The sequence below is a fragment of the Carassius auratus genome, chromosome 50 (assembly GCF_003368295.1).
Source record: "Carassius auratus strain Wakin chromosome 50, ASM336829v1, whole genome shotgun sequence".
Taxonomy (NCBI): Eukaryota; Metazoa; Chordata; class Actinopteri; order Cypriniformes; family Cyprinidae; genus Carassius; species Carassius auratus.
The window spans coordinates 3,649,313-3,675,953 of NC_039292.1; the positions used below are offsets into that span (position 1 = coordinate 3,649,313).

At 36.1% G+C, this 26,641-nt stretch overlaps 1 protein-coding gene and 1 pseudogene across 1 annotated transcript; both read left to right on the plus strand.

Moving 5' to 3' along the window:
• The first annotated feature begins 1,928 nt into the window (after positions 1 to 1,928).
• LOC113066680 (phosphatidylserine synthase 2-like) lies at positions 1,929 to 13,370 on the plus strand. The gene is made up of 12 exons (XM_026238633.1): positions 1,929 to 2,974; positions 4,489 to 4,590; positions 6,247 to 6,329; positions 8,109 to 8,176; positions 8,258 to 8,392; positions 8,949 to 8,999; positions 9,172 to 9,285; positions 9,377 to 9,495; positions 9,581 to 9,695; positions 9,779 to 9,924; positions 11,202 to 11,387; positions 12,024 to 13,370. Exons 1-12 carry the CDS (start codon positions 2,874 to 2,876, stop codon positions 12,181 to 12,183), a joined length of 1,380 nt encoding a protein of 459 aa, XP_026094418.1. The 5' UTR covers positions 1,929 to 2,873; the 3' UTR covers positions 12,184 to 13,370.
• A 670-nt stretch (positions 13,371 to 14,040) lies between these two features.
• Positions 14,041 to 23,717, plus strand: LOC113066681 (L-fucose kinase-like; annotated as a pseudogene).
• The last annotated feature ends 2,924 nt before the right edge of the window (positions 23,718 to 26,641 follow it).

A 26,641-nucleotide genomic window follows, 5' to 3' on the forward strand; every position in this document is an offset into this window, starting at 1 on the left:
CATACATATATATATATATATATATAGGCTATATATAAACTTAAAATGATAAAAGTATAAACTTTCCAGTTCAGTGTTACTGTGACCTTTATTCATTTATATAATTATGAAATCAGAAACTTAAAATTATAAAAATATAAACTTTCCAGTTCGGTGTTACTGTGAGCTTTATTCATTTATATAATCATGAAATCAGAAACCTAAAATAAAGCTATAAAAATATAAACTTCAGTTCAGTTTTACTGTGAGCTTTATTCATTTATATAATCATGAAATCAGAAACCTAAAATAAAAATATAAAAATATAAACTTCAGTTCAGTGTTAATGTGACCTTCACATAACAAAAAGAAAAGGGCTGAAAATCTTGAATAAAAATCAACTCCTGAATCTTGAGTCCGTAGTTAAAAGATAAATAATTCGTTTCTGTTCAGTAGTTGCACTCTGTGTTTGTGAATAGTGCAACAGCTCCCTCTTTTGATCACAGTGTAGTAGTACGTTAAATGAATCTAAATAAGATCAGATAGGAAGTTAACGACCTTGTTAACACCTACAATGATAAATAAGGGAACTGTGCTCCACTGAGAAACACTGACATGTTTACACTGTTTGCTCAGCACAAATACTAAGTGCTGTATTAGTGCTGACTGCTTTCTGTGAAGGCTTTTAGAGTTGTAAACACCATTAAGCAGGACATAATTTTTTGCATAAACAGACTGCTTACATAATGTATAGATATAATGATAGTCTTGTCTATTAGTTCCTGGTTTAATGTACTTTCCTCATAGGCACTGGTATCTCAGACTGTTTCCTGTGATCATGTGATGGAAATTTCTTATGATTATATAAACCTTTTCATCACACCACATCCGTCATCCTGTATACAAACCTGTTATGAAATGTCTTTATTTAAAATATTGTCTGTGCACTCAACTTGATTATACAATGTGTATAATCTATATTGTAGCCTACATATATAAAGTAAAACATAAGCTTGTATAATTGTGTGTTTGTGTGTAGTGGCAGGTTACTTTGGAAATGTAATAGGTAAGTTATTAAAATGTAATAAGTAGTGTAACTATTTCTATTACTTTATTAATGTAACTGATTAAAGTTGGTTACTTTTCTACATTTCTAACAAATGTTTTCAACTGTTAATAGAATAATATAATAATAATAATACAATAATATAACTGTTTAGGTCCTTTCTTTCAGAACATGCTTCACAACACTTTGTTCAGAACTTGTTCTGTCCAGGCTGAACTATTGCAATGCTCTCTTGGCAGGTCTTCCAGCCAGTTCTATCAAACCTTTACAATTGATCCAGAATGCAGCGACAAGATTAATTTTTAATGAACCGAAAAGAATACACGTCACACCTCTGTTTATCAATTTGCACTGGCTACCAATAGCTGCTCGCAGAAAATTCAAGGCATTAATGTTTGCCTACAAAACTACCACTGGCTCTGCACCCATTTACCTAAATTCAACTTGTGTGCCCTCTAGAAGCTCCTGCATTGCGTTATGCAAGTGAACGTCACTTGATTGTGCCATCCCAGCGAAGCACAAAGTCACTTTTACGGACTTTTAAATTAAAATTTCCCTCCTGGTGGAATGACCTGCCCAACTCGATCCAAGCAGTCCTTAGCCATCTTTCAAGAATTGACTTAAAACCCATGCATCTCTTTCATTTTTGACCCTCCAACTTTAGCACTCACTATTCTAATTATATTCTTAAAAATAAATAAATAAAATTCAAACTAACTTTCTAATCTTTTTGTATTCTATTTTCTTTTCATTTATTATACAATTATATAAAAAAGGACCTCTAACACTAGCTTGCTCTATTCTTTTTCTATTCTATCTGTTATTTTGTTTATTTATTATATTATTTTAAAGCCCTTGCTACCTCTTTTGCGTTTAAACTAACTGAGACTTGTAATAGCACTTATATATCAGCTTTTCCACACCTGCATTTATATCATATCACGTACATACATAATAAATAAATATATATAAGCATAAGCAATAAATATATATAATGATGTGTTCATAACTGATTGTGGATGCAGAACAGAGATGCTAACAGTGCACATGGTTTGATGACCAAAAACACAAATTTGTGACGCCGCCTGTGGAATAAACGGAAATGACGCCATGCCGCGCGACCTTAGGATGGTTATATGTTCTGAAGTGCATTAGAGGTGCGTGTGCGTCCGCCACAGTCTGTTAAACCGTTTTATTGGTCCTCTGAGGATGGTGCTATCGCGTTGCGTTCATACATGAAGCTCGGAGAGGTCATTTCCCTGCCGGTTTTTCAAACCTCTCGTCCATGAGAGACTGCTGACCCGGTTTTTGCGCTCGCGCTCCGTTATCGGCCAGTGGCGGGACGCGCACGAGCTCCGGTTGATTTTAGTTGTTTTAAGTTTTATTTACGGTTTAACTCTCCGCACAGATGCGCTGTTTTAGTTAGTTAAACTGAGTTTTTGCTGGGTTAGGTTAGTTAGTTATTCTGGTTTAGTTCGTTCAGGTTTAAATCTCAGCGCAAGTGAGTTGGGTTTGGGTTAGTTTTAATGTTGGTCAGGATTAGTTTGGTTGTAAACCACAGCATGGGTATGTTGGGTTAGGGGTCAGGTTGAGTCAGATCAGCACAGGGCTGTTGGGTTTAGTTCAGTTTGACTTGAAATGTGTGTTGAGTTAAAGAGAGTTCATCTGTCAGCTAGGTTTAGTTCAGTTTGAAATCACAAGTGTTTGGTCAAATTTAGGTTGTGTTGAGTTAAGGCAAGTTTGGTTTGTGTGTGTTGGGTTTAGATAGTTTTCAGTGAAATCACAGGTAGGTCAGGTTTAGTTCAGGTTTAGTTTAAGCTCTGCAGTGATGGCTAAAGGTGAGTGGAAGAGGTCTGGTGCTGATGATCTCCCGTTAACCGAACAGTCTGAGTGTGAAGTGTTCGATGATGGAACCAATACATTCTTCTGGTGAGTTCACATCTCTTATGTTATGTTAATAGATTATTATGTTTATTAGCCGATTGTGCTCCTTGATTTAATTGTCACTTTTTATAAATTTAACAGAAACTAAATAAAAGCACTACTTTCTTTCAAAAGAAGAAAAAAATAAACACTGACCCCAAACTTCTAAACAGTAGTGTATTTTGTTACAATATATTTATATTTGTAATAATACTGTTTTTTTTCTATTCATAATAATACTGTTCATTTTTATTCATCAAAGAAGATGAATTCATATTAGAAAGATTTCATCAGGAATAAATTATATTTAAAAATATATTCAAATAGAAAACAATTTTAATTTGCTAAAATATTTCACAATAATGCTGTTTTTTTCTTTTGTATTTCTAATCAAATAAATGCAGTCATAATGAGCAGAAGAGACGTCTTTAAAAAAATCTTACTGATCCCAAACTTTTGAACGGCTGTGTGTGTGATGTCTAGAGACTGTTCGGTAGAATTATAGCTTTGCTCGGCTTTTCTCTCTTCTGCAACCTCAGCAGAATGATACTCGATCAATTAAAGGCTTTAAGATGATGCTGTGGACGAGTCTCTTTCACTCCTAGGCTTTTATACACAGAACTATAGAGAAGAAACCATGACAGATCCATGTATAGTTTTATACTGTATCACATTAGTTTAAACCTAGACCCTTCTCTCTGTTAGTTATAATATACTCCGACTATATAGAGTCAAAAACTGGCCAAGGTTACTGGCCAAAGAATGACATTTGATAGATTTCTAATATACAAATGAATTCTAAATTACTTTAACAGAAACATTATTATATTAATATTATTATTAATCACAATTATAATAATATTAATTATAATCCAGTAACATTTATACTAATTGTTTGCATGTCTTGTTTTGGACCGTTTCAGCCAATATTCATAATTTATTTTTGTATTATATTTTAATTTAATGCAGTACCGTAATTAAATCAGATTACAACATGATATGCATGCAACAAATTATTGTTGTTGATGATATTAATAATAATAATAATAATAATAATAATAATAGAAATTCAATAGTTCTAATGCAAAATTGTTCTATAATTACAAATATTTAGAACCAATGTAATTTTTTTAACCAGATTTTTAATGCAAAAAGAAACTTATTTGCATTAATTTTTTCACTTTGTTTTGGGATTTTATAACTAATATTCAAAAACAATTTTGTTTTATTTTAATTTTTTAATGCAACAACTAAATCAGAGTACAAATATAAAAACAAATGAATTCTATTAATATGAATACTGCCTAAAGGGATAGATCACACAAAAAGGAAAAAATATGTGAGATTTAACACTTGACCTCTTAATTGTCCAAATGTGTGTGTGTGTGTGTTGAGGTGTGCTTTTGTTTATGATCAACCTGTATACCAGCTCAGCAGGTTTTGAATGTGAAAAAAACAGACTTCTGCCAGTAACGTTTGAATGCAAGCTTTGTACTCTTGTTTCATCTTTCTCTCTGCAGGAGGGCACATACTCTGACAGTGCTATTCATCCTGACATGTGCTTTAGTTTATGTGACACTGTTGGAGGAAACACCACATGACACAGCGTACAACACTAAAAGGTAGGGCTTGCAAGCAGTCAGTGTGTCCTTTACTTTTAGCATTGAGACCAGAATGCAGTTCAGTGCTAGACAATGAGGCACATTGCCACCTTCTGAAGAGAAGCTAAGGTGCTCTGATGTGGACAGAAATGACACATGGCTATAGCTGGGAGGGCCTTGGCAAGTGTCATGCTTTCTATTGGCTAACAGGGTTATGTGTGACATCTGCTGCTGATCACAAAGTACAGGTCACACAGACTGACCCACTGTGCTCAAAAGCATGTGAACTTTATCAGAAGTATTTCAGTATGAATGCAATGAGTCGTTTTATTAGTGGTGCTTGCAAGTTTTTAACCAACCCCTAAGTATTTAAACTAGACAACCACCTGAAACACCTAAATAGCAACTGAATAGCAACCTATAAAACAAGAACTCAGAAAAGAGGTGGCTTTTAAGCTTCATAAACTAATTTCCTGGTGGAAAAACTACATTACCCATGATTCAGCAGCGATTCCCCACCAATCAGAGAACTGTGACAAACAAATAGCCTCATAAGAACTCCATATCACCACTCCATATCAGAACTCCATTCTGTGTCTTTACACACCAGAATCATGCCTGACGCGGTGCTGGCACGCTGCTGCTACTGTAGCTGACATAGAGGGAGGCCGCCGACCGACCAGGATCTTGTCTTCACGACTTCATGTTGAGCATAAATATAAAGCCTACTGATAAAGGACACCTTCAACAGTATTGACGGCAAAATAGACTATGTTTGACAGGTGCAATATGCCACTGTGTCACCGGCCTAAGGTTTTCAAAAGGCATCACGCGAGTGTGAACATCACTACAACTAGGAAACAAACGATTGTAATTCAAACACAGCTCCCGTCGGCATTTAAACAAACCTTTGGTCTTAATTCAGATCGGTCCAACGCAATAACGAAATCTGAGCAGGTCTAAAAACTGAAACTGTTGATACTGCAACTTCACACTTTGGAAAAGTTATATATTTTTTTTAAATACGAGCAGGCCTACAAGCTGGGATTGGTAATGCTGCACTGTAATCATAGTTATTTATTTATAGGTTTCATTATATTTTATTATATGATATTGGTTTGAGACTGAGAGTATTTTATTTAGTGGAGAACTTTGCAGCAGTATTTTGTTTCTTATTCTTTTTTAATTTTATAAAATTTTTATTAAAAAGTATTTAAAAAAAAAGTGTAAACAAATTGTTAAAAGAATTTATAGCAACGAACAACCTGGAGTTTAATGTTTCCATTTCTATCCCTTACTGTACCGAAAATGAACCGAACCGTGACTTTAAAAACTATAACTTTATAAAATTATATATATATATATATATAATTAAAGGGATAGTTCACCCAAAAATTAAAATGCTGTCATTTACTTATCCTCAAGTTGTTTCAAACCTGTATGAGTTTTTTTGTTCTGTTGAGCAATAAAGAAGATATTTTAAAGAATGTGGTTAACCAGAGAGTGGCCGGTAGCCAGTGACATCAATAATATATACATATATATTTACCCATGGAAGAACTTGAGGGTGAGAAACATCCTAGAACCACCTTGGCATCTTGAGAATTTTGCATATAAAGAACCACTCGCATTTTCTCCAGTGTTTGTTTTATTTTGTGTATATTTTGTCTTTTTCAGAGGAATTGTGGCTAGTATTCTGGTGTTCCTTTGTTTCGGAGTAACACAAGCTAAAGATGGTCCCTTCACACGTCCTCACCCAGGTCTGTAACCTTTACATGATCTAACCCTGAAGTCAGAACAGTAGCCTTTATTCAGAGATGACCTTAATTCAGGTTTCACATGACCTTCATGTCGACTTTGAGATGCTAGAATTGTAGGTCTCTTAGTACTGTTCATGTGGAGTAGCTAAAAGTAGTGACTTAACCACAGGTTTCAGTAGTGTGACAGTCACTAAGCTGTTTTAAGAACAGTGTAGCTTTTCCAGTAACACGCTTTGCAACAAATAGCAGTGTAATGTAACTAACATGAAGATTGCTTTAGATGCTTATGTGGCAATAAAAGTCAGTAATCAAATCAAAATACTGGTATATAATCACACTTTTTGGACAAGTTGTGCTGTCTTTTTTCCTGCGTTTTTTTTTTTTTTTTGTGCAGCCCAAACTCATGTTTTAAATTGGAGTCACAGTTGGCAGTGTGCATTTTGCAGCCCTACTGTAAATTTGTGTTCAAGTTTGATGCTTTCACTGCAAATCTTAATTGTTTGTGTGCCTGAGAAATATAGCTTTTTTTTGTAGGTAGCTGCTACTTATAAATTTGTAATGAAACTAACTATTCAAAGGTGTAACTTGGCTGTAGTTTGTTTTAATTATGAGTAGATTGAAGTAGCATTCTGAGAGACAGTTTAAAACAGTTTCAACATTGAGTAAGAATGAGTATACGGTTATACCAACAGTTACTCACATCTCCTACAAAACGCTCTCTGTTGTGTTCGCTGTTATGAGGGCCGACTTGCATTGGTAGACGAGCTAGTCCAGGCCTTTCAACACATCACTCACTGAATCCTGAAAGATGATTGAAGGATTCATTCAGGCCTCTCAAAGGCAGGAGATAACAAATGAATGTAGCACCAATTATAAGTTGGGCTATCTGTCAAAGTTAATGGTGTTAAATTTCCATTCCAGTTAAGCATACAAGGTTGTTTTTAAATAGAATAGTTTCTTGGGGCTCCAACATAGAAAGAAGTAGATGCAAAAAAAAAGGTTGCAGTCGAGCATCACAATCTTAATCTCACATCCTTAATTCAGGCATGTTAAGTTAAAAAGTTCCTTTTTTTGCATTTTGACTAAATGCTTCATGAATATAATGTCTGTGGTGGCTCCCTTATTACCCATGACTGAGGTGGCCTTGAGTAAAAATGTCTGCCCACTGCTCCGTGTGTGTGTTCACAGTGTGTGTGTGTGTTCACTGTGTGTGTGTGTGTGTGTGTGTGTGTGTATGTGTGTGTTCACTACTCGCTGCTGTGTATGTGCACTTGGATGGGATAAATGCAGAGCACATATTTTGAGTATGTGTTATCATACTTGGCTACAGGTCACATCACTTTAATTAATTAATGATGGCTTACAGAAACACTAAAATAGCTTGAATAATTGCTATATTTCTTATGTTATTGAAAGAAAAATATTTTCTGTAATTTTAAAATGGTTATAAAATGCATTGTCTGTAATTGTTTATATGTATTTATAAGTTTTATTTGTTTTAATATGTACTATATTTTGAGTTTGCAGCTAAAACTCAAGAAAATAATATTTCTGATGATATGTCAAAATAATCATGCAAACTTATATAATCAACACAACCCAATAACCCAAATGCAGATAAAGTGTAAGAGTTCAGGTGTGTTACAGACAACAAACATTCAATCATCCAACATAAACCACAAAAAACCTCCTGTATAAGACTTATAATTTGAGTTATTTGTATATTAGTCATATGTAATATATATAATCATGTTTATGGGTACATGTTTGTCTTTGCAGCATACTGGCGTTTCTGGCTGTGCGTTTCTGTTGTGTATGAACTCTTCCTCATCTTCATCCTGTTTCAGGTTTGTTATCGGCTACAATGACACAACTTTACATATGTTTTGCCCATATTGTGTCATACTAAATTCGAACTTTTTTTCCAGACAGTGCATGATGGCAGGCAGTTTATGAAGTACATCGACCCTAAACTGGGCGTCCCTCTTCCTGAAAGAGATTATGGTGGAAACTGTCTCATTTATGACCCTGGTCACCCTGCTGACCCCTACCACAATATCTGGGTATGCATTCAAATCAACATTAATAAACGGTATTGATACTGATAATACAGATGTATGTGTTACAGAAGGTTGCTAGTCAAATATTCATCGGATCTGTCATCACAGAATTATTATGCAAATAACAGTATGTTACAGATAATGTACAGTCATTTGTATTTCACTGAATAAACTCTGTAATGATAATGTCCATCTGACTATACATCACCCTGCTCTTATATGATTACTTGATGAATAAATAAATAGACATGAAATATTGATTTAAATTGAAATATTATAATGTGAGAAAAGGATGTGGTGTGATATGAGACATAAAACAGCTGTGTAGGAACAACATGAAAACGCATTTACCTTTTTAATCTGGTGTATTTCCAAAAATCTATATTTTTAATTTTTTATTAGGAAAACTGTTCTTATTTAAAATGACATGCACTGATTCATTGATAAGACCATGGAAACTTATTAAAATAAATAGGATACTTTTGAATTTTAATACCTGAGTTTGAATTTGCAGTAGGAAATAATAGTTTGTATTATTATATTATTATTTTCCCAACAGGACAAAATGGATGGATTTGTTCCTGCCCATTTTCTTGGCTGGTACATTAAGGTTAGTCAAATCTGATTTAACTCATTGAACATCTGAACTGATCAGCAAGCATTTGATTTGTTCTGCCTAAGGTTTGGATAATGAATGCACTTCCACACCTCTAAAAGCAACAGACAGCATCAGAAATTTATTTAGAAACTATTAGTCATGTGTTTGTGTCTGTGTGTGTCAGACGCTGGTGATCAGGGACTGGTGGATGTGTATGATCATCAGTGTGATGTTTGAGTTCCTGGAGTACAGCCTTGAACACCAGCTGCCCAACTTCTCAGAGTGCTGGTGGGACCATGTGAGTACAACACCCTGTGAATCATGCATCATCCTGTTTTAAAGAGATCAGACAGAACTTGTCCTCATGATATGACTCTCTCCTGCTGTAGTGGATCATGGATGTGTTGATCTGTAACGGTTTGGGCATTTACTGTGGCATGAAGACTCTCGGTTGGCTCTCCATGAAACCCTATCAGTGGCAGGGATTGTGGAACATTCCTACATACAAGTAAAAGCACAATAAACTTCTGAAATTATGTGTCTGCAGGTCAGAAACTAAAATGTCATGACATTAATGCCATTTTGTGTTTCAGAGGGAAAATTAAGCGTATTGCCTTCCAGTTTACTCCATACAATTGGGTGAAGTTTGAATGGCGTCCCGCATCTAATCTGCGAAGGTGGCTGGCGGTGCTGGGTATTATTTTCATGGTAAGTCACATGACCAGCTCATGTAATCACTGCACAATGATTTGGAATGAAAAATGAGGTCTTTTTATCACACTTTTTTGCAGTTTTTATTGGCAGAGCTGAATACCTTTTATCTGAAGTTTGTGTTGTGGATGCCTCCTGAACATTATCTGGTGCTTTTGCGGCTCATCTTCTTTGTGAACGTGGGTGGAGTGGCGATGAGAGAGATCTATGACTTCATGGATGATCCGTAAGTACAGTCTAGTGCTTTTTAAACCCTAATAAGCTGTCTCAGCTGTTGTCTGTGTAGGCTGCTACCTTCTAAGGCAGCACTTCTCAGTGGGGTGGTACAGGAATAAAACAGGGCATCCACGTATAACTTATGTTTGCTATTGGTGATTACCTGGATAATGGATAGAGGGGTGGAAAGGTTGAGAACCACTGTTTGAAGGCAGCTTCCTGGCTTAAAGGAAAAGTTCATCCAAAAATGAAAATGTATTCACCCTCAGGTGATCCAAGATGTAGATGAGTTTGTTTCTTCATCTGAACAGATTTGGAGAAATTTAGCTTTACATTACTCAAGATCTATTTGGATGGTTATTGTTTCTCATCTGGATGTCTGTAAAAATAGATTTACATGTCACCTTAGCGATTAATCTCATGGATTCAGATGGCAATTAATTTATTCACAGTGGAGCGAGTTCTGTGATTTTACAAACCTTGAAATGTGCTGCACACGTGGTCAGTCACATGGTTGTCTGCTGTAAATAAAATGTCATATGCTAATGAATTATGGGAAGAAATTCACATTTAATAATATTCCATTATTTAAATCTGTTTAAAAATAAGAAAATAGACACGCTACAATTGAAATGGGTTTTCTGTCTTGTAAACATAAAGCTGCTTGGTTTATATTTTTATGTATATAACTATAAAGTATAACGTATATTTTAAAATTATATTGCAGACTGATGCTTTCATAATAATCACCCATTTCAAATGTTAACATGCTTTTCTTCTCTACTCTTCGTTGTGGTGGAGCAGTTATCAACTGTTGTACTTGAATACTTTCCATCATTTGAGTAATAAATGTGCATGCAAATTACTGCATAGTGCAACAGTTACCGAGTTACTGAACGGTGTACAACAGTGGTCAAAAATGATTTAAACAGTGAATTTTGAATTGATTTCTTCTTGTAAACTCACATGTGAAATCAGACAGCAATTATATTACCTCACAACCTTGGTGTTTGTCACAAACAGTAGGTAATTCGACTAGGGATTTTTCTGCATTACCAACTAACCCTTGTAAATACTGAATATAGTTTACATCTCCATGAGAAACAATTACCATCCAAATCAAGCTTTACTAACCAATGGATCCTTTGCAGTGAATGGGTACCGTCAGAATGAGAGTACATATATGCTAGGATATGCTTATGAGGCCTAAAATATAACCTTGTTAAGCAATTCACTGCCTTCTTTTCTATTTTTGCAGTAAATCTAATGAATCATTTGAATTTTTAGGAAATTCTATAAAAAGTTGGGCCAGCAAGCATGGATTGTGGCGACCATTACTGTTACGGAGTTTTTGATCGTGGTCAAATATGATCCGAAAACCATTATGCTGCCAATCCCCTTCTTCGTCACACAGTGCTGGACCCTTGGAATCGTCCTCATCTTCTTTTGGACCTTGTGGCGGTTCTTCATCCGGTAACCTGCAAATCAGCTCTGTCAACATAATTACAGAAAGCAATATATAAAATGCAGATTAAGTAAATTATTATTATCAATAAGGGAATGTGTTATGCAAAATATTATTTGACCTTTTATAAGAACATAAATCATATACAAATAGTAAAAATGAATCATCAGAATGAAGGTTCTGTTCAGAATGGAACACTAACGTACTATTTATTTATTTGTAGACTTGCCCAATATATGCTATTCTGCTTTTACTATTTTTAAGTATAGTGTGTGTAACAGTGGGCAATATTGTTCTTGTCAATCAGCCTCATCACTTTGCATGAGTGGCATGCATCTAGTAATCAGTCTTTGGATAACTTTTTCACTTCCAAAAATGTTTCAACAATATAGTGTTAAAAAATGGACTACAGAACAGATACATTATATGCATAAAATTTGTCAGTAAGTATAAATATAGATTTTTATATTACATTTTGTTTAATTTTCTAATTTATTTATATATGTGCACAAATACCCTGTATAATTTGCAGCATATAATACTGGATTTACACTGTGCATATATATATATATATATATATATATATATATATATACAGATGTCTTGACTAACATGTTAATTGACCAAGTCTTCTGCATTGACAGTGACATCACGCTCCGATACAAAGAAACCCGCCAGCGCAGACAGGAAGGGTCTTCGGAGCAGGACAGGGTCCCTGGACACGCCGATGCCAGCAATTTGGCCACATCTGGCCGTAGTAAACTAAACGGCAGTACGGACACAGTCCGACACAGGAAGTCATGAATCCATCCTTCCACACACAAATAGCCATGCGCTGCACATCGCAAACGGACACACGTTTGTGTTTATAATCTTGTACAGATCATGCCAACGCTCATGGTGTCTGTCGAGCAGCATCCAGATAGATGATGCCATCATTGTCTTTACTCACAGAGAGCTTTGTTGTATATTTTAGGAAAAATGTATTTGTAGCTGTTACATAGGTGAGGCGTTTAGAGTTTGGGGGTCCACTTTTCCTCTGGTTTTGAGTTTAGTGATCAGGAAAAAAACGTTTCGATGCAGAACACTATGCAGTGAACTAACAGAGGAAGTGCACATACAGCCATTTATGAATAAAAAGTTATTTTTAAGTTACATTTAGCAGGTAGGAACACAGGAAGTAGTTCCAAAACATCCTGCATGAACTATAACACTATATTTAAAAAGCTATAAGAATGTAATTATTTAATCTGCTGTGTCCTTCTGCTGTTTAGGATGCTGAAGGAAGTTAGTGTGCCTGTTACACAAGCACCTCACACACGGATATTTCTTCGGACGTGTTTAACATGGGTCAGTGCCGTGACTGGACCAAAAACGAAGAACTTTACTTTCTGTTTGCATGCGTGAATGTGTGCGTGAGACCATAACGGCCAAATCATTCATCATGCTGATGCTGTTTTTATTTCTGCAGGGTAATCACATACTGAAACTTAGTGTTTTGGATTTGATAAATGATAATAATAATATTAATAATAATAAAAAAAATCAGGAAGTCATCCAAAGTGTATGCTGTAAGTATATCAGGCTGTTTGTGTATCTGGTCACAGTGAGTGGGTTGTTAGCTGTTGTGTTGTGGTAGTGCATCCAAACAAGGCCTGATCTGATTTATCAAAGGCCATTATAATCTTACTGTGAATGTAAAGATCTAGCACTAGTTTGACTTAAGCGCCAATGCCTGAGCTGTTACTGTTTAGTATCATGTTACTGAAGGTGTTTAGGGATTAGTTTTGATTTAACCGTAAGGGGAAAGTTTAAATCGCACTAAATGTTCTCATATAAATGATCAGGATTTTCTTTCTGAAGTCTTTGTTGGACCATTTGATGATATGTCTGCTTCTGCTTATAGCGGTTCATGTAAACGTTAGTAGAAATGAACAACTGAGTACATATTTTATAATGTTTTCAATAAATAAAAAGGAGTTCTTACTCTTTAACTGTCTTATTTTTTTCCATGAATGTTGATTTCATACAGCCTGTTCCTGAGAAAATTCATTTAGTTGAAGTATACGAAAAGTAATGAAATGTATTTGATTCCAAGCAGATTAGTAGTTTAGCTTTTGTTCGTTTCAAACTATATTTTCTAGTGTAGGATTCATTTAAGAAATTGAATGTACCCAAAGTAATAAAGTTAGTTTGCTTATTTTGGTTCTTTAGTCACTAAGGATTAAATGTATTATGATTATCATTTTATTTTTCGATTGTTTCATAGTTCGCAAGAAAGCTGCCTGATTCAGGTATTAAATCTCCAGTTCCCTTTCTTCTGAAATCACTTTTCCCCATCAGTTTTTAAATGTAGTTTTAGATAACCTAAGTCAACCAATGTTGACAGATTTTATTCGTTGCTGTTCATAACCATATTCATATACATATTAAAACTGTCTGACACGTTTTATGTAGCGTTAAACTACAATTCCCGGCGCACCGTGGCTGCAGTTAGATAGTGGTCCAGAGGTTAGTTTGTAGTCCGGAAGTGTTACATTCACGGTTTTGGGGTTCTATAACAAGAATGGGGTAATTGACGATTAGCTTGAGTTATAATCCATTGATAGATGGCGAATAAATCGGATCCGGGCGCTGTTCGCTTCTGCTCTTTGCACTCGTGTTTGTTGCTCTCATAATAAGAAATAAAGCACGCCAGGATGGCAGATGATGGATTGCTGAAGTGGACCGTTATCGTGCTCACATGCCAACATAAAGACAGTGTTTATGCCTTCCAGAGAGGTGAGTTCATGATTTATTTACATCCTGTGTCTGTGCGTTTATCTACGTTAACGTTCTTTAAATATTGTTTTCTTTGAGTTTTTATTGAATCCATTTGGGCTGCCTTGAAACGTCATGAAAATGATGTACTATAATATAATATACAGACTATTACATAAAAGTTCTAGTTCTAGCCTTTTGAAAGTATCTTTGTATTAAGTGTCAGGGGTACAAAAATTTATGCGCAATAAAGAACCATGGTATTTCCATCTGATGACATCAAAATACCATGGAACCAGCACAGTGCTGAACTGTAAGGGTCTACCTTACATTACTAGACCTCCATACCAGGTGCAGGTAAATCTCATGGAGGTTTGTGTGTGTTTCAGAGCTGGAGGTGCGTCAGAAGCGTGGTCTTCTCCCAGCGGATGCCCTGCTGCTGACCGTTCCTGACCCTCACACCCGTCTGGGCAGCGGCGGGGCCACACTGAACGCCCTGCTGGTGGCTGCAGAGCACCTGAGCGCCAGAGCTGGATACAGCGTGAGCTTCACCTTACAATAGAGGGCTCTGTGTGTGTACAGATGGTTAAGGATTGGAGAGCAATCGTAAAGGGATTTCTTGAGCGTAAAGGACCAAAATGAGATAAAATAAAGATCTTTAAAAATGTATACTTCTGATCCAAAGTTTGAAATGATTTAAAAATATATGTTTTTGAAAGAAGTCTCTTATGCTCACCAAGGCTGCATTTATTTGGTCAAATTATTTGGTCATTAATATTGTGAAATAGTATAACAGTTTAAAATAGCTTTTTTCTAAATTAATATTTTTTTAAATTGAATTTATTCCTGTGATGACAAATCTGAATTTCCAGCATCATTTCAGTTCTCAGTGTCACATGACCCTTCAGAAATCATTCTTATACATGTATGCTGATTCACTGCTCAGTTGAAAATATTGTACTATTTAGTGTTTTAATTAATGATATTATTTTTTTAACATTAGTAATTTGTGGAAAGGTGATACTTTTTAAGGATTTTTTGATGAGTAGTAAGTTCAATGAACAAAATTCGTAAAAAAAAAAAAGACATGTTTTTTAACATTATAGCCGTCTTTACGGTCACTTTCAATTAATTTAGATCATACTTGCTGAATAAAAGTATTATTCTTTTTTTTAAATGTTTTCTGAGGGATCAAGTGACACTAAATACTGAGATAATGGCTACTGAAAATTCAGCTGTATAAATGTATAATTCATATCCCTTATTCAGCACTAATATTTCTATGTTCATGATAAATGACCAGAATACAGTTTTCTCTTTACTTGATTACATAAGGATCTTAAAACATACGTGAACGCCCTTAAATGTGTGTGTTTGTGTTTAGGTGGTGAATGCAGATGTTCTGGTTGAAGCTCACATTCTCATCCTTCACACGGTCTGTAATACTAATAATATTAAAAAGAAGCATTTTAGATGAAAATGATTCTCAAACGTGCTAGTAGGTGTACTGTATGTGTGTTTTCAGGGCAGAGATTTCCCATGGGACGCCTGCAGCAGGGCTTTCTGCTGGATGCCCGTACAGAGATCAGATGATGTAGAAGGAGCTGTGTGCTGTTTAGACCTGCTGTTGGACTGTCTGTCCACAAAGGTGAGCGGAACACACAGTTATGCACACATAAATGTAAATTAATTCATACACCACTCTATATATATTAATATGTAATACAGTGAGGCGAGAGCATTATTATCCAAATGCACATTTAGTGAAACATCCCATTGTTTCAGATTTGTGCTGGTTCTCCGCCTGGAGTTTGGGTGTGTGGCACTGATATGATCCTGAATATTCCAACACGACAATGTGAGTTAATATTCACACATCTAATGCACAAACAAATGATCTCAAAAGCATTTGCATTTTTTTAATTGTATACATTTTTTCTCTACAGTAATTTCATGGGACGGGTTCTCTGGGGTTCGGGTTGTGGCGTTGCCAGGTGACATTAGTTTTGCTGTTAATCATGGCATCTATCTCACTGATGCAGAGGTGCGTTATTTGACATTATGGGGATTTCTTTTTAAATTATTCATTTGCATACCACTTTCTTAAAATGTTTAATTCTTGCTGTTACAGTCCAGAGTGTGTAACATTATCTATAAGGGCTCAAAGGAGAAAATCAGCTGTGCTGCACTGCCTGATGGGAAAGTACCTCTGGTATGTCCGTTGAGATATATGTATGTACTAACAAATTATATATTTACTTTATTTAAAGATGCATTGGATGTCTTGATTAAATGTTGAATTGTTTTTGTAATGCTTCCTAAAAGTGTCTCTGTGGTGTTCAGGTGTCCGGACCAGTGTTTTTTTCCAGGACTGTTGCAGAGAAACTCCTACAGACTCATGTTTCGTCACCGTTGGACGGCTGTACGTATCTTGGCATGGATTCGGGAGCTCCACCACTTGAGGTAAAATCACACACAACAGTTCTTTTTCTCCGACCGGTCTCTCCCTCTCATTTTTCTTGCTCTTTCTTGCAGATATCTCTCTTTCTGGATATTCTGATGTGCCTTTGCTCTGACCTGACAGAGCAGGAATTCATCAATGGAGAGAGAACAGGCTGCACTTCACCCTCCGGACCTCAGGGGGGAGTAGTGAGGAGCGGTCGTGCTGTACTGTGGAGGACCCTCAGGGGACACTCCATCTCTATGTGTACACTTACACTATTATTTACCTAGATTTCATATATATATATTTAAAAAAAACATTTGTATGAAAGTAAATATGTTTCTAAATGTGTGTGCATGTGAGAAACTAATGGTTTGTGCACACCAAAAGTGAAATATTCACATCAAGTTACTCGCGGGATGTTTTTCATGTCACGAATAAAAACATAGTGGTTTACTATTGCTGCTCTGTACCTGTTGTGGAAATGTGAAAGCAGACGTATCAATAAGCTCTTCACTAATTGGCATGAATGACAACGCATCATGCAAATATTCCGCTCAAGTAAAAAATTTTCAGCTTGTGTAGAAAATGCAATTGAGGTGAATATCACACGTTTGCAGCAATTGTATCACACAATTTGTGTAATTTCACTGCAGATTTGCATCTGTTTTAGTATTTGCATTGATTTCATATGTAATCTGTTCATGCAAATAATTAAATTCATATTTTGTGTGCACATACCGTAAGTCTGTTTGGGAATGGAATACTAGTCTACTGAATACTGTATGGCATATATTGGACATTGCATACTATTTAAAAAAAATTGTGAAACTATTAATACAGTTTATATGCAATGTACTCTTTTATACTTTTTAAATGATATGTGCACTTTTGTATTCTTTATATACTATATGCAGTATTTGGTTAAAAGTAGGTTTTCCATGCATACTGAAAATCTGTATACTTCCTGAAGTATGCATACTGTAATATTGCAATATAAAGTAGTAAGTATAGAGTAGTATGTTATCCTGAATATAACTTTTGTCTGTTCCTAGTGTATGTTCAGGATGGTCGCTATGATTATTTGACTCAGTCAGGTCGAGAGCATGTCATTCGTCTGACAGAAACCGGAACACAGACAATAATTCTCTCTCATATTCAGGTAGGAAATTCATATTCAGGTGGGATTTTTAGTTTTTATTAAAGTCTGTTATTTTAACTTTTCTTATGCAATATAATTTCTGTTTTAAAGGATGTGAAGTCTGTGGCAGAAGGCAGCAGAGTGATAAATAGCGTGCTGGAAGGAGAAGTTTGTGTATCAACAGGAGCTGTTGTGCAGCACTGCCACCTACAGGTCTGGAGAGCCTTAAATAATCTAAAGATATGAAATCAAAACAGACACTATTTATTTTACCACAATTCTTTTTCAATATGAAATGTCACATTAATGAAGTAAAATAGGTTGTGAATAGTTCATGTTTATTTTAAGTAAATCTTATAAGTAATAATCAAGAATGTGATCTTTTTGTATTTATACAGATTTCCATATTTTCCAACCTGAAAATTAATGTTTTTATTTTACAGTTCAGTAGAATTATTGCAAAAGTAATATATTTTTGTCAATTGCAGGGTCCAGTCCAGGTGCATTCTGGGTGCTTGTTGTCTGGGCTTGATTTGACCTCATCATCCTGCATGCAACGTCTACCCCTGTCTAGTGACATCATCATTCAGGGTCATCGAGTGATGCTGGGAGAGTTAATGTTAACCGTGTACACAGCTTTTGGAGCCCATGACAATTTAGAGGTAAGTTTAGAGCCCGTTCCTTACATTTGCATTTTTATTTATTCATTTAGCAGACACTTTTATCTAAAGCAACTTATGAAAGAGTAAGTTCCCTTATATTTTTATGAAGAACAATATAAATATGAATATGTATGCTAATCTTGTATATTGTATATGCTATTTCCACCCAGGCCTGCACTGATGATGTCAGTGCATCATTCCTTAATCAAAAATGGAATGATTTTTATAGTCGGACAGGAATACAGTAAGAAACTTCTACGTTCATACGTCACACTATCAGACTTTTGAATTAATATTTGCTCTTTTTTTTAAGATGAATGTATCCAAAAGCCACCTGCTTTTACAGGAAGAGGCTGGCTAAGTGACTTCACGGTTCATTTTTTGCATGTTTTGCTCAGATTGAGACTGTCATAGTTGGATGTAATGTGTCTAACATATATATGTGTGTGTGTTAAAGGCCTCAGTACCTTTGGGGAGCTGAGAGGACTGAGTCATGCTGTTTGCTGGACGCCCGATTGTTCCCAGTGTTCATGCCACGTTCAGGACCCGTTGGACTGGAGGGTGTCTGTTGGCTCCTGGGTGGTGCTGGTGGGCTGGACAGCTGGAGGGAAGCCTGGAGACTCTCGCTCAGAGATATTCTCGTCCTGACGGACCAGCAGACGGAGCTGCGCTGGAGAGAAGATCTGTTCTTCAATGTGGGCCGAAGAAGGGCAGTGGACGCTCTACAAGGCCACACAGATCTCAGTCTACTGCCATTCTTCAGAGCAGCGGCGCTGGCCGGCCAGCAGGAGGAGCTACTGCAGGTGCTGGACTCAGGTGAGGAGTGAAAGATGAGGAATGGTTTGGATATGTTGAGTTTGAAGATACTGATGGTTTGACTGTTGTCTCAGTGGCTGCAGGCAGCAGTGGGGATCTGGGAGTAGCTGCACGTTGTCTCGCTTGCATCGCTGATGTCCTCGGCTGTCTGGCTGGTGAGGGTAAAGGTGGTTTGCGCAGTGGACCAGCAGCGAATCCATCATGGGCCCCTGCTTTTAAGCTCCTAGAGGATGGAAACTTACCTGCAGGTGTCCAAGAACTGGCCAATCAAAGAAAGCACTGGCTCAGCAGGTCAGAACTTAAAAACTGCATGAATCTGAGAGCTGCAAAGTGAGAATATCTGATTTGTCATTGTTGTCTAAAGACCAGATTTGTTGGTGAGAGCTGCCAGGCATTATGAGGGGGCGGGACAGATACTGCTGCGGAAGGCAGTGATGTCAGCACGAGAGTGTGTTTATTGGTCAAGGAGAGATGCCGCCCTTGGGCGAGTGGCAGGAAGTGGAGTGTCCTGCTCGACTGGATCTGTCAGGTGAGAACAGCATTCTCCATTTCAGTTAATCAGAGAGTTCTGTTTTTATGTTTGACGATTCTGTATGGCATTCAGAGTTTAACTGAAATAAATTGCACTTCAGTTCTTGAATTCAAAAGTGACAACAATTCAGAGTTGATAAAAAGTGACAGTAAAGACGTTTATTATAAAATATTTCTATTTCAAATGAAAGCTGTTCTTTTAAGATTTCTATTAATCACAAAATTCTGAAAAAAAAAAACAGTTTTCACAAAAACAATAAGCAGCACAACGGTTTGTAGCATTAATAAACAGTAAATGTTTTTTGATCATCAAATCAGTTGATATATTAATTTCACATTAAAAACTGGAGTAATTATCCTGAAAATAATGCTTTGCGTCACATGAATAAATTATGTTTTAAAATATATTCAAATAGAAAAGTTATTTAAAATTTTAATTATATTTTACAATATTTCAGTTTTACTGTTTGCTGTATGTTTGATCAAATAAATGCAGTCTCTGTGACATAAATGACTTCTTTCAGAAACATTTTAAAAATCTTCCTGACCCCAAACCCCAGATGCATTTAGCTTATATATAAATGATCTTTTATGGACTAGAATTGACACATTCTTCATTTAATTCCCTGTCCACATCAAACCAAAGCTTTAACACAAAACTGTTTAGATTTTCTAGGGTCTTCCTCAGTGTATGGTGAAAGTGTGTATGAATCTGTCATCAGGAGGCTGGAGTGACACTCCTCCTATAGCGTTTGAACATGGTGGACTGGTAATCAATGTGGCCATCAGAGTGGATGGAAAACGGCCGATTGGAGCTCGGGTTCGACGTGTTCCAGAGCCTCATCTGCTGTTGGTCAGTACCAGCGGTGACCCGGCCTGCAGCATCTCCACAGAAACACTCTGTGAGGATCTTACTGACCTGGAAGACTACTGCCAGCCTCACGCTCCAGGTGAAGAACACACTGTGGGGCACACAACTGACATTCAGTGGGATGGAACACACTCTGTTTTAGCTAATGTTCCTATGTTGAACATACAGTACATGTACAAATATGTGTAAATATTTTAAGCATGTGTTTGTGTTGTAGGTGCCTTGCTAAAAGCCGTGTGTGTGTGCAGTGAGCTGGTGTGTGTATCGTCTCCTGTCTCTCTGAAAGAGCAGTTGTTAAAGCACTGGGGCGGTGGACTGGAGATCCACAGCTGGTCGTCTTTGCCTCATGGTTCTGGTCTTGGTAAGTAAATTACTTTTCATTGAATATGACTGAATCTGATACATGATTAAACCAGCACTGTGTTAAATGTGAAATAATAGTTATTTGGATTGACATAAAATACCTCCTGTATGAATAGTAAAAAAATGTGCGCAAGAAAGAACAGAAGAAGTAACAGTAATGTATAATGGCATCTAGCTTATTTATTATTAATTATATATTTACACGTAATTATATTAATACTAATAATAAAAAAAATGGTTTATTATAAAAGTCATAAAAGTATATATATATATATATATATGTATATATGTATATATATATATGTATATATGTATATATATATGTATATGTAATTTAAGTGTATATGTGTATGTATTTCAAGGCACCAGCAGTATTCTGGCAGGTGCAGCTCTTGCAGCAGTGTATAGATGCACGGGACGAAGCTTCAGCACAATCTCTCTCATTCATGATGTTCTTTACCTGGAGCAGATACTCACCACCGGTACGAGAGATGCTGTCATTCTCATAATGGGCTGAATTGCTTCCCTTCTAGAGGAATATAGAGTTTCACTGGCCTGCAAACTCTACCAAGCATATAATGTTTTTTAACAAACTGAATTTGAAGGGAGTTTCTATATTTGTTGCTGTGTTTCAGGTGGAGGATGGCAGGACCAGGTTGGTGGGCTGTTTGGAGGAGTGAAACTGGCTCGATCTGCAGCTCAGTTACCGCTGAGAGTGGAAGTAGAACAGCTCTCTCTGACTCCAGACTTCCTGTCTGTCCTTCAGCAGCATCTTCTTCTGGTTTACACTGGAAAGACATGTTTAGCACGGAACCTGTTGCAGGTATGAGCGGCTGATGGAGACGGTCAGACTTCATGAACACTGTGCTGTGTTTTCACTGGATCACTGTGTGTGTGCAGGACGTGGTGAGGAGCTGGTATGCACGTTTACCCTCCATCGTACAGAACACAGAGCAGCTGGTGACCAATGCAGAGGAGTGTGCTGAAGCCTGCAGACATGGTGAGACACACACACACACACACACACACACACATATATACCTGATTTTAATTGACTCTTTTATTTGGTTTTGTTTCTCTCAGGATCTCTCGTCAGATTCGGGGAGTGTATGAACACATACTGGCAGCAGAAGAAGCTGATGGCTCCAGGCTGTGAGCCAGCGGCAGTGAGATCCATGATGAACACACTTCAGCCGCTGAGTTTAGGACAGAGTCTGGCAGGAGCAGGAGGAGGAGGATTCCTGTTCTTACTCACACGTGAGCCGCAGCAGAAGGAAGCAGTGAGAGACATTCTCACAAACATACAGGTGAGTCACTCAAGAATGAGAACAGTTGAAGAAGAATGTGTTTAACCCTTTCTAAACTGACATTTTATATATATATATATATATATATATATATATATATATATATATATATATATATATATATATATATATGAAGAGCTGGGTTCCAAAATTCTATAAATCCATTTTTCCCAAGAAAGTGGTAAAGTTATTATTTTATGTTTCAAACTTTCACATAGCATCTTTAGGTAGTAATAACATTAAAAATTCAAATCCAGATTTAGATTTTCAAAGATTTATTAAAAAATGTTATTATTATTTTTTCCCCCAAAATGTAATAAATCCATTGAATCAATATAAAAGTTATTTTTCATATTGAAACTGTTGAAAACACACAGCATGGTTAAAGGGATTGTACACCCAAAAATCAAAATGATGTCATTAATAACTTACCCTCATGTAGTTCCATACCCCGTAAGACCTCTGTTCATCTTCAGGACACAGTTTAAGATATTTTAGATTTAGTCCGAGAGCTCTCAGTCCCTCCATTGAAACTGTGTGTACGGTATACTGTCCATGTCCAGAAAGGGAAGAAAAACATCATCAAAGTAGTCCATGTGACACTCCCTCCCTCTGAACTCAATAATCTTATATACAGGCACTGGACTAAAAATACATTCATCAGTCAGCGCTCCCAAAATGAATTCAACGGGTCATCTTGTAAATGCTATAAATTACAGCTATAAAATAAAATTTTATCATGAACAAGAACATGAAATACAATATCTCATTAGACCACAGAAATTCCTAAATTACATTTCCCTTACAGTCAAATTCAAAAACTGCATTCATCTTTGCCATGTTACATTCATTTAGTTGACTAGTGCTATGCACTGTACTAATAAAACCATTAATGGCATTAATAAAAACACTTACACTGACACAATATTACATTTGAATCATCTGCATGCATCATCTGCATGAATCATCTCATTATGAACGCAATATTGCATAGAAAACATGTGATTGAGGGGGGATTAAAGGGGTCATATGATGCTGCTAAAAAGAAAATTATTTTGTGCAATGCAATGTGTTAATGCGCTTTAAAGTTAAAAGACACATTATTCTCCACATACTGTAAATTATTGTTTCTCCTCTATGACCCTCCTTCTGAAACGATTTGTTGTTTACAAAGCTCATCAGTCTATGCTGATTGGCCATCTGTCCAATGCGTTGTGATTGGCTGAATATCTAAAGCTTTTTAGCTTTTAACTTTTAAATTAAACATTAAAAAACTGAAAAAAAAATGGTGAAAGTAAAATGTATTTTATGAATATTGTTGGTCTTGCTGATGTTTTGCAGGGCGTTGGTTTCTTCAGTGTTCATTCAGTGGAGCTGGATATGGATGGGATCTCAATCATTCAGAAGAGCTCTGAACATCCTGAACAACAGCAGAACACATAAATCTGAGGGACTTATAAATAACAATGAAACTGATATTATTTCTGTAAATATAACAATGCATTTAATCAATTTAAACATTTGTTAATCTTGAATTATAAATAGAAGATATTTTGTTTAAACTGAAATGTATAAAAAAACTTACATTTATACTTAAGTTAAAGTTTATTTGTATAGCCCTTTTTACGATACAAGCCATTGCAAAGCAACTTTACAGAAAATATTTAGTAGTAGCTTAACAGTGGTGACTGTCAGTTTGTGCACATATGACAGGAATTTTCTGAAAAATTAATACAAGACATAGTCAACCAGATGATGAACATTATTAACAGCAATTATTATATGTTGCAAACACACTTGTAGCAATATTTGTTAGTTCTGTAAGGGAAAAAGGTCAATTTAGCTCAAAGGGAATCATTTAAGATTTTAAAGGGAATTTGAACAGAATCACTGTTTCATGGCTGATCACTGAGACGCCCTGCGATTTACTGAACGAGCCGTTTAACATCAAATCTGCGCTGGATATTAATATCCAAACTATGGTGAAAACACTATGAATTAGCACAGTAACACGATCGGCAGTTTAAGACATTAACTTGTAATCACAAAACACAAGATACTTCTCTTTTCAATATGAATAAGGCTTTATTAGATAAATCTAAGATATATAAACTAATCTAACACATAAACACATGCACTCACAAATTCACACAAGTTGCAGGAAGATCGAAAGTTAGGGAAAGATGACTTTAAGGGAATGGAAATATGGAATCCCAAGTTTACAGCAATACGTGAAATTGCATAGACATGAAAAACCATCAATCATTTAATTAACCCTCGCATTGAGTTCCTCAATGAGGTTAAAATTATATTAGATACACCAGTATAGATCAGAGTCTGGAGATAAAGTTACTTGCGTCGCCTGTGTAAAGGGGTTCCCTTTGTTGTCGTTGTCGAAGCACGCTGGAAACGCGCTCAAAGAACGCTTAAAATGATGACTAAAAGCATGACTAAAAGCAAGAAGCTAAAAGCAGGCATGACTGATAGCAAAAGCTAAACGCAAGCTAAAAGCTAAAAGCAAACTAAAAAGCAAAATGTTATGGTGTCCTGAGTATTTAAACTGGCCTGTTGGCCACACCTCAAATGTTGTCTTGAACAATTAGATATCATCTTTGCTTGGGGGTATCATAAATCATATGTTATCTTGGGGTCCTCTGATGGTCAGCATCATCTCTTCTCAGGTGTTCTGGATCCAGACTGGAGCTTGTGTAAATCCTAGTTACCAAACAAATAGAGACATCATTAGTGTAGCTGCTGTTCCAAGAAAGTAAAATTAATTAATTTAACCCAAGATATCTTCAAACTACGCAGAATAATAATAAATAATAATTGTTTCGACATTTATTCGTACACTGAACGAGAATCGTTTCTGTCAGACGCGTCCGATTCGAGAACCGAGGAGCTGATGATACTGCGCATGTGTGATTCAGCTTGAAGCAGACTGACTCACAGCTCGTCTGAACCGAACTGATTCTTTTGATGATTGATTCTGAACTGATTCTGTGCTAGTGTTATGAGCGCGGGTAAATCGAAGGCTTGAAAGAAGGGCAGTCGTCGCGAATGACATTACATCGAGCGCAAAAGAACCGGTGAACCGTTTTTTTTCCCAACTAGTTTTATTTGATCGAACTGTCCGAAAGAACCGGTTCACTTGAGCACCTGCTCCTTTGCCCCTTAAGTGCCCTTTTGTCAAAGCAAAATTTCCTCATTTTTTTTGTAATAACATTCCCTTTTGTGAATGCCTGCCCACGCCCAATCTTAATATTAGTACAATTTATTAATAATAATTTAGACGTAAATAAAATGACCAACATGATGACCTTTCACCTTACGACGACCTCATCCGACGCGCATTTTTTAATTGCTAAAGGATATTTTCAACACTGCGGCAGCTGGTAAGTGGTGTTTCATTCTCAGCGAAGTGATTTTGATGTTTATTTACTTATTATTATTTGACAAGAACGATGTGATGTGAGAAAATGCAGATATGTTGCTGTGTGTAGAAGTAACGCTAGCGTGCTGTTTGAGGGAGAAAAGTTTCACAGGTCTGGTCTTTTTTATGTTATTTGACTACACTATTATTATATTACAGTACTTATTTATTTTTTAACACATAGAGTGCCTTAAAAATAATTATCACAACACTGGTAAGGCTTATTCAGATTTTCTCATTCTCTGAATTATCATTATAAAAATAAAAACTATTCAGAAATGAATTAAAATATAATTATATTTTAAATGTGACGCAAATATTTTTTTTTTTCTACAATAGCAACAGTGTTTACAACATCAAGACCACTTTAGCCTGTAAACTCAATAATATCTCTCTTGAAATAAATGTAAAAATATCAATGGCAATAAAAAAATGCATAATATACCTGACATCAAAGTGCAGTGTGAAGGATATGAATAACAAATGTAGCCTGTCATTTGTTTACATTGCAAAGGTGTTCGATTTTAGACAACAACTACAACAGTAATAAAAATATGAATCACTATATTCCAGTGTATCAGTTTTTTATGTTTTGTATCAATATTTAAGGTGGACTTATTGATTAGGTCCAACCCTTTAAAGTTTGAGCATATTGTTTGTTTTTAATTAATTAATCAATTGCATTTTGCAAAGTAGTTGATATGCTGTGTTGTTTTTGTTGTTTAGTAGCAGTAATATGCAGTTATTAGCCGTGTGCACTGTATTTTTTGTTGGTTTTCATGAAACCCCCCTTGAAATGACCAGGACCCCCCATTGCCCCCCCAATCAAAATTGTCTGGAGCCGCCACTGCTGGTAAGGACTCTAGCTGCTGCATTTTGGACTACCTGTAGCTTGTTTACTGAAGAAGCTGGACAATGTTTACCAAGAGAAAACA